Source organism: Bos taurus, chromosome X (assembly GCF_002263795.3).
Source record: "Bos taurus isolate L1 Dominette 01449 registration number 42190680 breed Hereford chromosome X, ARS-UCD2.0, whole genome shotgun sequence".
NCBI lineage: Eukaryota > Metazoa > Chordata > Mammalia > Artiodactyla > Bovidae > Bos > Bos taurus.
The window spans coordinates 104,866,171-104,878,304 of NC_037357.1; the positions used below are offsets into that span (position 1 = coordinate 104,866,171).

The 12,134-nt window shown below is 40.4% G+C and overlaps 1 protein-coding gene across 1 annotated transcript in view; it reads right to left on the bottom strand.

The window, feature by feature from the left end:
* The window catches only part of OTC (ornithine transcarbamylase), a 76,549-nt gene that overhangs the window by 24,194 nt on the left and 40,221 nt on the right, over window positions 1-12,134 (bottom strand). Inside the window, 1 exon segment of the mRNA NM_177487.2 lies at window positions 1,141-1,294. Within this exon segment, the coding sequence (NP_803453.1) occupies window positions 1,141-1,294 (154 nt within the window).

Consider the following 12,134-nt stretch of genomic DNA (forward strand, 5'->3'; position numbering starts at 1 on the left):
GAAGTGTCTGTAGGTTTCATATATTGTATACATTTATATATTTACAAATGTAAAGAGATTTAAATGTAAGCGTAAAGATTTTAAGATGTTTAAAAGAGAAAGGCTAACGAATTTGGAGATCACAAATTAGTTAAGGGGCTAAGCTAGGATGTAAATCCAGGTCCATCTGATTTAAATTCTATGCTCTTAACAAGCTGCTATTTATTCATTCAACTCCTACTTTGAGCATGTCTGTTATAAAGGCATTGCACCAGGTCCTGCAGGGGACAATATGATAAATAGAACATTTCACTGTCCCTCATGAATATATAAACTAGTAATGATGAAACCCCAGCGAGAAGCATTAAATTATCTGGCATATATGTAAAGCCATACGTTGTATGTAACAGCTGCTTGGTTTCTAACATAGTATATCCTCTCTGCATTCATCTTATCTTCATCACCCAAGAGTTTCATATTGAGTTTAACCTCACATTTACATGTGTGTGGCATATTCAAATGAGGAGCAAGGTGGACCTGTCCAGTTGGCCCTGTCTCCCAGAATAGTTCATAGATGCAGAAACCATGGTTGTTAGGATTCCCAGTGGCAAGACTATGTAGATTGGCTGTGGCCAACCCAACAGGATGAATCTTTCAAAGTTATTCAGGTTCATAATTTGAAGGGACATGCCTAAATCTGCACCTCCATTCTATGAATTCTGCATGCTCTTAACTCCAGTCTTAAGCAGTTTATTAAAATAATAGCAAATGGCCTTCTTCTCAGAAAGTGATTTAGTAATTTACCATTTTGAATATTAAAAGCACTCTCCATCAGTCTTCACTCCCAAATCATAGAACCTGACGTATTATGCATGACATAAAGATGTTTCCATTTTCTGTGCTCCAGCACTCCCTGTTCATCCACTGTGTTAAATATGGCACCCATAAAGCAAAGGTTTGAGAACTGAAGTGTCTTCTAGTCTGTTTTCAATAATGCCCTATCTTCCTTGGATATCAAGTTGTACACATATGCTATGCATCTCTGCCAAGATGTTATTTGAAAACAAAACACCAATACCACAATTTAAATGCTTCCATTTAGAGCTACTTAGGAATTATTTATTGATTTTGCTCTTGTGTGAGGCAAAGAAGTAAGCCAACCTGGAGCGTGAGGTAATCAGCCAGGATCTGGATAGGGTGGTACAAATCCGACAGCCCATTGACAATTGGGATGGAAGCTTCTTTAGCCAGGAGGTCCAGATCTGATTGTTTGTACACTCGCGCCAGCACGGCATCTGTCATGCTAGACAACACACTGTGGCAAATGAGGAAAAGATTATCCAAGTTGATTAGGCTCAATGATTCCTTCGTAATTTAGGATCTTAAAGAGTCATAAGAAATGCTAATACACGAGGATTTTTACTGTTACAACTACCTATCAACATGACAGGTTTAAAAGCTAATGATAAATATGTAGTCATTACAGAAGCCAGATGTTGTTCCCCTGATGTCTTAGCCTTGATTGTAGTATTTTTTGCAGTGCTAAGAAGCCAATTGTGGGCCTATCAATTGTAATGATGAACTATAATTGATATATGACAATTGGTAAAGTTGAAAGGGACAAGACCAAAGACAAGATATATAGAGAAAAATTAGTAAACTGGATTGTGGCATTTGGGAGGGGAGACATCACCCCTCAAGTATGCAGTTTCACTACAAAATAGAAAGTAGCAGTGTGGCAACCATGGAGGTAAATACACAGATTGTTTTTCAAGAGAGAACCTTCTGGAAGGAGTGCCATTAGCTGACAGCCCCCAGGTGCTGCACCTTTGGGATCTGTCACAGCATTTCTGTCAAGGCCACAACCTCCCCAGCCTGCTCCCACCAAGGGCCAAGCACAGTGGGGTCCCCAGAGCTGGGCCATTCTGCCTGACATGGGACGTCTCTGTTGGGCAGTGAAGATGGATATAACTATTCTAATTTTATAGCTGAAGGACCTGAAATACAAAGAAGTTTAGTAACTTGCCCCAGCTCACACAACTCATTACATTGGAAGAACTCATCTTCAAACCAAAGTCAGTTTAATTTCAAAAGTCCATGATCTTACCATTATAATACATTGCCTCAAATGTGCAGATGACAAAAACCTGGAATGAGAATCTGGGATCCAGAGTTTAAGTTCTCTCCATGTGTCAGAGTGATGGCGGTCCCACAGCTAAAGTTTTAGCCTTACAAAAATAACAGGGATGGCTTTTTGTTTAAAATCTTGCTTTTTTCATTATTATGTCTTATTTCTTATTAAACAGAAACCCCACAGCAGAGGCTTCTAGTCATTTCAGTTTTAAGGAACTCTTTATAATGGCAAAAAAGGGAAAACCTCTCATGATAGTAGTTTTATTAAATATAGAGTCATTATTAGAAGGTATCCTTATACCTTATAAGTTAGTTATTATAAGTTAGTCTTATAATAAGTTAGACTTTGTAATTTTGAGTCTCTAAATTACTAGCTGTGTGACCTTGGACATGTTATTTAATTTCTCTATAACTTGGTTTCTTCATCTGTAAGACATGGAACAACAGACTGGCTCCAAATAGGAAAAGGAGTACATCAAGGCTGTATATTGTCACCCTGCTTATTTAACTTATATGCAGAGTACATCATGAGAAACGCTGGGCTAGAAGAAGCACAAGTTGGAATCAAGATTGCCGGGAGAAATATCATTAACCTCAGATATGCAGATGACACCACCCTTATGGCAGAAAGTGAAGAGGAACTCAAAAGCCTCTTGATGAGAGTGAAAGAGGAGAGTGAAAAAGTTGGCTTAAAGCTCAACATTCAGAAAACTAAGATCGTGGCATCTGGTCCCATCACTTCATGGGAAATAGATGGGGAAACAGTGGAAACAGTGTCAGACTATTTTTCTGGGCTCCAAAATCACTACAGATAGTGACTGCAGCCATGAAATTAAAAGATGCTTACTCCTTGGAAGGAAAGTTATGACCAACCTAGATAGCATATTGAAAAGCAGAGACATTACTTTGCCAACAAAGGTCCATCTAGTCAAGCTATGGTTTTTCCAGTGGTCATGTATGGATGTGAGAGTTGGACTGTGAAGAAAGCTGAGCGCCAAAGAATTGATGCTTTTAAACTGCGGTGTTGGAGAAGACTCTTGGGAGTCCCTTGGACTGCAAGGAGATCCAACCAGTCCATTCTAAAGGAGATCAGCCCTGGGTGTTCTTTGGAAGGAATGATGCTAAAGCTGAAACTCCAGTACTTTGGCCACCTCATGTGAAGAGTTGACTCATTGGAAAAGACTCTGATGCTGGGAAGGATTGGGGGCAGGAGGAGAAGGAGATGACAGAGGATGAGATGGCTGGATGGCATCATCGATGGATGTGAGTTTGAGTGAACTCCGGGAGGTGGTGATGGACAGGGAGGCCTGGCATGCTGTGATTCATGGGGTCGCAAAGAGTCGGATATGACTGAGTGACTGAACTGAATTGAACTGAAAGCCATTATAATGGTATCTATCTCATTGTGTTGTTGTGAGGGTTATATGAGATAACCTACATAAGATGCATAGTATGATGCCTTGTTCATGGTGAAAGATCAAAAAATAGTTGATGATATTACCATGTCAAAAGAAACTGTATAAAAACTAAAGCTAGTATGTATTTAGTAAGTATTTCATGGATTTGTATTTAAATCATCGTATATTTGGAAAATTAATCCTTTTTATATGTCTGAACAACAGACTGGTTCCAAATCGGGAAAGGAGTATGTCAAGGCTGTATATTGTCACCCTGCTTATTTAACTTATATGCAGAGTACATCATACGAAATGCAGGGCTGGATGAAGCACAAGCTGGAATCAAGATTGCTGGGAGAAATATCAATAATCTCAGATATACAGATGACACCACCCTTATGGCAGAAAGTGAAGAAGTAAAGAGTCTCTTGATGAAAGTGGAAAAGAGTAAAGAAGCGGGCTTAAAACTCAACATTCCAAAAACTAAGATCATGGCATCTGGTCCCATCACTTCATGGCAAATAGATGGGGAAACAATAGAAACAGTGACAGACTTTCTTTTCTTAGGCTCCAAAATCACTGCAGATGGTGATTGCAGCCATGAAATTAAGACACTTGATCCTTGGAAGAAAAGCTACGACCAATCTAGACAGCATATTAAAAAGCAGAGATATTACTTTGCCAACAAAGGTCTACCTAGTCAAAGCTATGATTTTTCTAGTAGTCATGAATGGATGTGAGAGTTGGACTATAAAGAAAGCTGAGTGCTGAAGAATTGATGCTTTTGAACTATGTGTGGTGTTGGAGAAGACTCTTGCAAGTCCCTTGGACTTCAAGGAGATCCAACCAGTCCATCCTAAAGGAAATCAGTCCTGAATATTCATTGGAAGGACTGATGCTGAAGCTGAAATTTCAATACTTTGGCCACCTGATGCAAAGAACTGACTCATTTGAAAAGACCCTGATGCTGGGAAAGATTAAAGGTGGGAGGAGAAGGGGATGACAGAGGATAAGATAGCTGGATGGCATCACCAACTCAATGGACATAAGTTTGTGTAAGCTCCGGGAGTTGGTGATGGACAGGGAGGCCTGGTGTGCTGCAGTCCATGGGGTCGCAAAGAGTTGGACACAACTGAACTGAACTGATATGGACTGAATTCAGTCCATAGAAAACTGTTGGTGCTTATAAAATTCAAGTACCGCTAAAAAAAATTCCTTTATCCAAGAGATTATACAATCAAAGATTGAAAATCATATTCCAGCAACAATATTTTCTAGACTTGGATTTATTTCTTCAGCTGAGATGTGTGGCATGTGGAATCCTAGCTCCCCGATCAGAGATGGAACCCATGACCCCTGCAGTGGAAGTGCAGAGTCCTTACCACTGTAAGTACTTGGACTTTTTTTTTTTTTCTCATATTTTCCTAATTTCTCATACCCATAGCTTCCAGATTTTCAGATTTCATGGATCAGCAAAATTTCTAAAACCATATGGCAATCAACATAAAATTTCTAACTTTTCGTTTAGAAAATTAAGGACATGAGAAACAAACAAATAAACATATAAAATATGTTAATGTCTTCATTTAGTAAAAGACATTTTAACAACAAAAATGTGTAAATGACTTAATCTCAAAAATCATCCTTGAGCTTGAATTAATTTAGCTTTATGAAATTGACTCTGTTGTCTTTATTTTCTTATTTTAAAACTTCTGATGAAATATTCGTATGGCAGGGTATCAGGGGAGGGGGTCAAGACTTGCAAACCAGTGCTCTGAGCTGTCTAAGCACATTGTACATTGCAGTTTGAAAGAGGTGACTAGAAGAGCCACTTAAGAGTTTCTCCTGTGAAATGGGTGATGTTTGATGGTTGACTAAGATCAGGATCTTCCATTTTTGCTGCATATGAAAGTCACCCAGAGAATTCCTTATACTCTTGAGGCCCAGGCCATAATCTCTATCAATTTCATCAGAAAAATATAATCTCTAGAGATGCAACCTACTGATCAGCACTTTTTAAGACTTCCCAGGAAATTCCAGTGTGCAACCAAGGTTAAGAACCAAAGCTGGAACTTCACTGCTCAAATCAACAGTATCAGCATCTAACCTGGGGCTTATTAGAACTGCAGAATTGCAGGCCCCACCCTGAATCAAAACCTGTATTTTAACATGGTTTCCAGGTGACTCATTTGCATATTAAAGTTCGAGATTCCTTATAAAGAGGAAATTGATGCCACCGTATTTTCAAAAGTACCATCCATTCTTTTCTTTGAAGCCTAACCAGCCTCACCCAACTCCGCAGAAATCAAGAGATCAAGGGATGACAGCCCACAGTGACAGAGGACTTTGTCTACAATCTCATTGGCAGAGAATGCTTTCTAGTTTAGTTGAAAGAAAAAAGCACCTCAAATCCTGAAAAATGAATCATTTACTCTCTTCCATTAAGGCCTCCATCTTTAGAGTGACCACCTAGCTTGATCAATCTCATGCCCTGAGGCAATGGTTCACAAACTTGGGTGTATATTAGAACTAAGTGAATAATAAACCACAGAGGTCCAAGCTCCTGAAACAGAGTAGGCCGGGTCTTTGTACTTTTACCAAGTTCCCCAAGTAACTCAGATAACCTTTCAAAGTTTTTGAACCATAGTCCTAAGACATAGGCTATCATATTAAAAGAATTTTAAATCTTCTCCCCTTTTTTCAAGATCGCAGTACAAATTTCCTTCACAGTACAGAAATACTGACATTTCATATTACAGAATACAGGTTTTTAACTCTATGTTGGGAGAGTTATTTAGATGGCAGTAGATATCCCAATCGGAGAAGGCAATGGCACCCCACTCCAGTACTCTTGCCTGGAAAATCCCATGGATGGAGGAGCCTGGTAGGCTGCAGTCCATGGGGTCGCTAAGAGTTGGGCATGACTGAGCGACTTCCCTTTCACTTTTCACTTTCATGCATTGGAGAAGGAAATGGCAACCCACTCCAGTGTTCTTGCCTGGAGAATCCCAGGGATGGGGGAGCCTGGTGGGCTGCCATCTATGAGGTCGCACAGAGTCGGACACGACTGAAGCGACTTAGCAGCAGCAGTAGCAGCAGCAGATATTCCAATAAGGTCTATAATTATAAACAATTATCAGTTTCCTTTTTCAGAAGAATTGGTTAATTTTATGATAGTTAAAATCCTATCAGAGAGCAGTAGAGGAGTGTTTGACCCCAAAGGACATCTTTAAATGTGCATCACTTCCCTCAGTGTGTAGAGATGGGATTTAAAAAAAAAAATCTGGATTAGCAGATTGCAGTTGACCTTCTGGAATCTCCCAGTCAGAAAAACTGATCTGACTTCTGTTGTAGCCTCTCAGATAGTTTTAGGGAGCTAGTACTGTGGGCTGCCAACCTCTTGGTTCATGAACTCTACAATGCCCTGTTTTGTAAATGTTATCTTAATCTCATAGTTGAGAAAGATTTTGAAAGCTTTGAATTACAGTAAGGTTAGGAAAGATTGAAGAAAGGTGAGGCTGACAAAGGGAAACACTGGGAGAGTAACTGGAGAAGTCAGTGCCCTATACACTTGAAATTTTCAAGAATATTGAAAAAGGGCAGTTATCGTTCCCTGCCTTGAACAATCCCAAGAGTTCTGGAAGCAAAGAAGCCAACAGGCAAGCAGGTATTTACTTGCCCTGTTTATAACATGGACTTTGTATCCCTGGGACCTTTATGGTATAGTCTCATAAAATAGTGACTGGTCTGCTTTTTCAGGTTGCCCAACACCTCCTAGAAGGGTTCTTGACCTTGGCTGAACACTAGCATCACCTATGAAGGTGTACAAATGCTGATGCCATATTCAGCCCTTTGGAAGTTTAAACCAGAAGCTGTGGTGGGGGATTCATATCCATATTTGTGAAGCTCTCCAAGTTAGTCCAATCTACAGACAAGGCTGAGAACCATTGTCTGTTGGGGGCCAGAGTGAGGTACTCCGCCCGTGACAAAGGTCATGAGGAAGGAGGCTCGACATACGCAAAGGCGGGAACGAGCCTCAGGAGTCCCCCTGGAACTCCTCGAGCATCTACCCCCATAACCAGAGCCTGCCTACTTTACTACTTTGTGCTTTCACCTACATCTCTGACTTTACGGGGGGCTGTCCCCCACCACCTCTTTCGGAGAAGGAGTTAACTTAGAGCTCCAGTTAATAATAATTCCTGGGCGTGATAAGAGTGTTTTAACCTACAAACTCCTCTGAAGGTTCTCTAGCCTGCCTGACAGGCTTGTCCGGCCACATGTGATTGCTCACAGCCTCCCAACCATGAGAGGCACGAGATGCTTTAAACCTTCTAAAAACAGGTTCCTTAGAAAAGTTAGAAAACTATTAGTATAAGTATAATGGGCTGATTAGAAATTGTATTGGTGAAGGGTTTTTCATTTGTTGAGCCAATGTTTGTTGCTAAGTCTCCACATCCCCTGCCCTTACACACATTAATGAATGTATAGAAGAAATAAGTATTAACCTTTGATATTAATCACGTTAGACCTTAGGCTAAGTAAATTCTTTCCTTAACTAAAACCCACTACACCCTCACCCTATAGGAATGTAACTTTATTTGGGTAGTGTCTGTTTTGAGAATAATCAGCCCTGGAGAAATAAGTGTCCTGGTTGACTGACCGCTGTCACAAGGAGAGGGTCATAAATTGTCAGCAGGCCCCCCTGGCCAGAAGATGATGTAACACCCCTAAGACCTCTGTATACATTTGTATGAAGCACCTGACTTTGATAAAAGTCAGGACTGCTGACCCCGCGTGACTTTTGCATAACATCTCAGTGTATAAAAGTAGACCATGGAAAATAAAGAATTGGGATCAGTTTCTCGAAATACTGGTCTCCCCATGTCGCTCTCTCTCTCACTCTGGTTGAGTCTCCATCTGGAGCGCGGAACCCACCATGCTTACTAATTATGCCTGGGCTTCTAAGATCCGACCGGGGAGGCCTCAGTGTCTCCTCTCCTTCGGGAGAACGGAAGGACGCCTGTGGCCTACGTAAGTGGTGCAAACTTCTTGTCTTGAAGTTTTATTGGTCTCCCGCGTAAACCAAGCTACTCAGCCTCTTTTCTCCACTGAATTTTCCTACTGAGCTATCCTCATCCTATTACTCTGTATATCTTTGATAAAATATTTAAATAAATAGGTCGCCGATGCCGTCCCCGCTTCGAATACCCTGGATCAGCCAGGGCAGGACCCCGGCAATTGTCCTAGAAAACAGAGATAGTGAGGAGGTGGCAGAAGAGTGGGATACTCTGCTTCTGGGTGGAACAATGGATCAGTGTAGAGGAAGAAAGTCTTGGTAGTGGCTGAACTCTCAGACTTTAAGAAAAGTAAGGGATAACAACACAATATGTTATGCTGGAAAGAACAAGATCTCATACACATAAAAGAAGTACAGCTGACCCCTGAACAACGTGGCTTTGAACCGCAGAGGTCCACTTGTACGTGCATCTTTTCAACAGTAAGTACTAGAATATAATCCCTGGTTGGTTGAATCCCTGGATGCTGAGGAACCACAGATACAGAGGGTGGACTGTAAGTTGTATATGGATTAACTCCTGTGTTGTTCAAGGGTCTACTGTATTTTCCGTTCAGTTCAGTTACTACCAAGAGCTGCCATGGCAGGAGCAATAGCTATAATCTTTTCTCCCCTCAACATTTGTAAGCATCCCTAGTGCCCGAATTTTGGTCTTAATATTGTGCTATACCTAAAAAAGGAACCACAAACCAGAGGCTAGTTAATTCCATGTCCCTCGGCAGGATAAAATCAGTATAGTCTGTAACACCCTGTTGTTGCTAGGAAGCCAAAGATATTTTTAAAATAGCAGGGGCAGTGCTAAAAGGAAAAAAGGAGCAGCTTAACCGTTTGTCAAGTTGTGAGCATTTATAGCAAAAGTCATTAAGCAAAGCAAGCTGTGCTTATAAAAAGGCCATGAAGCTCATAAGAAAAGACTGAATGTAAAGAAAATGTACAAAAATATAATTGTAATGTCAAAGAAGGATGACTATTACCATTGCATTTAAATGTATTTACTCAAGTAAGTAGGAAAATGCTTATATGTAACTGTGTAGATACAGATGGATATTTTGTGGGTTTTTGTTATTTCTGTTCATAAAGTATAGATATCTGCCATTTTTAGTTTGTGTAAACCACAAATAATTAAGACAACTTAGAAGTCAAATTGTCCTAGAAATAGCAGAAGCTATAACATGAATGGAAAAGCCCCATCAGCATTTGTGGTCTTACATGAAGTGATGTAGAAGAAGAATCCTGCAGCTAACTAGCACCTGTTGTCATATACAATTTCCAATTAGAAAGATGATACAACCATTTATTCCAAAATAAATATTTAGTTTACTGTCCTGAAGAAGAAATCTAAATTTTCAAACTCACTCTCCTGTCACTCTGGGAGTGAAACCTCTTGGTGACCCAACTAATTATAAAACAATGCCAATCAGAAAAGCATATATTTTAAAACATTGAAACCAGGCCAGGTTAATATAGCATAAAAATATTACAATGAGTCATGTCCTGCCAGAGACTGAAAACAAATAAAAATTGAATGACACCCCATCTTTTAACTTCTTTAATAAATGAGAATTCGTATGAAAAACAGAAGCAAGGATCCTATGGAAGACAGGATAAGCCCCCTACCCCCACAGGACGCTCTTGTCCTAATACCCAGAGCCTGTGAGTGTTACCTTACATGACAATGGAAATTTTCCATGTGTGATTCATTTAAGGATCTTGAGATGGGGAGATTATCCTGGGCTGGGTCTAATCTAAGAGAGAGGTTCCTTATAACAGAGCAGCAGGAGGGAGACATCCCTGGTGGTCCAGAGGTTGGGGTTTTGTGCTTCTACTACAGGGGGCATGGGTTCAATCCCTGGTTGAGGAACTAAGACACTGTAAGCTGCACAGTGAGGCAAAAAAAAAAAGGAGAGAGAGAGAGAAAGCAGAGCGGGAGGTCAGAAGAGAAGATGCTAGCTATGTTGCTGGCTTTGATATGGAAGAAGGGAACCATGTGCCATAGGATGTAGGCAGCCACTGGAGGCTGGAAAGACCAAGGAATTGGATTCTCCCCTGGAGCCTCCTGAACGATCACAGCCCTGGGGGGTTCATTTTAGACCTCTGACTTGCAGAAGTGTAAGATAATAAATCTTGTGTTAAGTCACTGCTGCTGCTGCTAAGTCGCTTCAGTCATGTCCGACTCTGTGCGACCCCATAGATGGCAGCCCACCAGGGTCCCCCATCCCTGGGATTCTCCAGGCAAGAACACTGGAGTGGGTTGCCATTTCCTGCTCCAATGCATGAAAGTGAAGTCGCTCAGTTGTGTCCGACTCTTTGCAACCCCATGGACTGTAACCTACCAGGCTCCTCCATCCATGGTATTTTCCAGGCAAGAGTACTGGAGTGGGGTGCCATTGCCTTGGTAATTTGTTAAAGCAGTAATAGGAAACCAGTAGCAGATCCCATTGTTAAAAGTGAAAACTAGGTGATAAAAATATATTCAAGTTAGTGGATGGCAGCTTGAATTTAATTCATCTTGAACTTAGCAAGCAGTTCCCGAATCCAACCAAAATTAAGTGATCACCAATCCGCTTAATCTGCATTTCTAGCCTCTTGAGATGATTTTTCTTCTTTCCAGTCTGCTAGAATTACACACACGCATTTAAATTCCAGGATCATGTAAGGATAAGAATAAAAGTAGGGGCAAGAATGTAAACAAAATTAAATCTATGATATTAATAGCATTGTGCTTAGTTTTATTGTTAAAAAATTAATCAGCTCTCTAATCAATGCGGTATTTTATGTGTATATTTTCCTTTTTAAAATATTTAGAGCATTCAAGGAAATTTGAAATGCTAGGCTTATGATTAAGTTAAATGTTTTAGAGCATTTGATTAAGTTGCAATCAGTGTTTAAATGGTTGATGAGACTTGTTTTGTTCATTTAATATGTATTTGATTTAGTGGCTGTATAAGTTAGTATGTGACCATTTAAAGCAATTGCTCTGAAACTTAAACACAACATCAGAATCACCAGGAGGGCTTATTAGAACACAGCCAATTGTGTTTCTGATTCAGTAGGTCTGGTTGTTGTTTTAGGGGCCCCCAAAATTTGCATTTCTAATGAGCTGCCATGTACTGCTTATGCTGCTGGTTTGGGGACCGCACTTTGAGAACCATTGAGGAATATGAGAAATGGAATATTCCCTGACATATCAGTAAACAAAGGATATCACAGTCATCAGTGATTAAAGCTACCACGGATGGTGAGCTGGTGAGCCCTGAAAAAACTCAGGATGTGAAAACACAAGGTACTGGCCCCAGACAACTGAGGTGCATATCAAAGGAATGATTTCAGTGAGCCAGACTCTTACATCTTTCCATACATGAAAAACCACTAAATTCCTTAACTTGGGATATCTGGCTTTCTACATTCAGACTATCTGACCTTTGTTGCAAAACTTCTATATAACCTGTCTCCTCTGAGCAGTTCTCTTGGGGTTACTTGAGATGCTGCCTCCTGGGCTTGAAGCCACAAAAGTTCCCGCACAATAAAACATAACTCTCAACTTTTAGGTT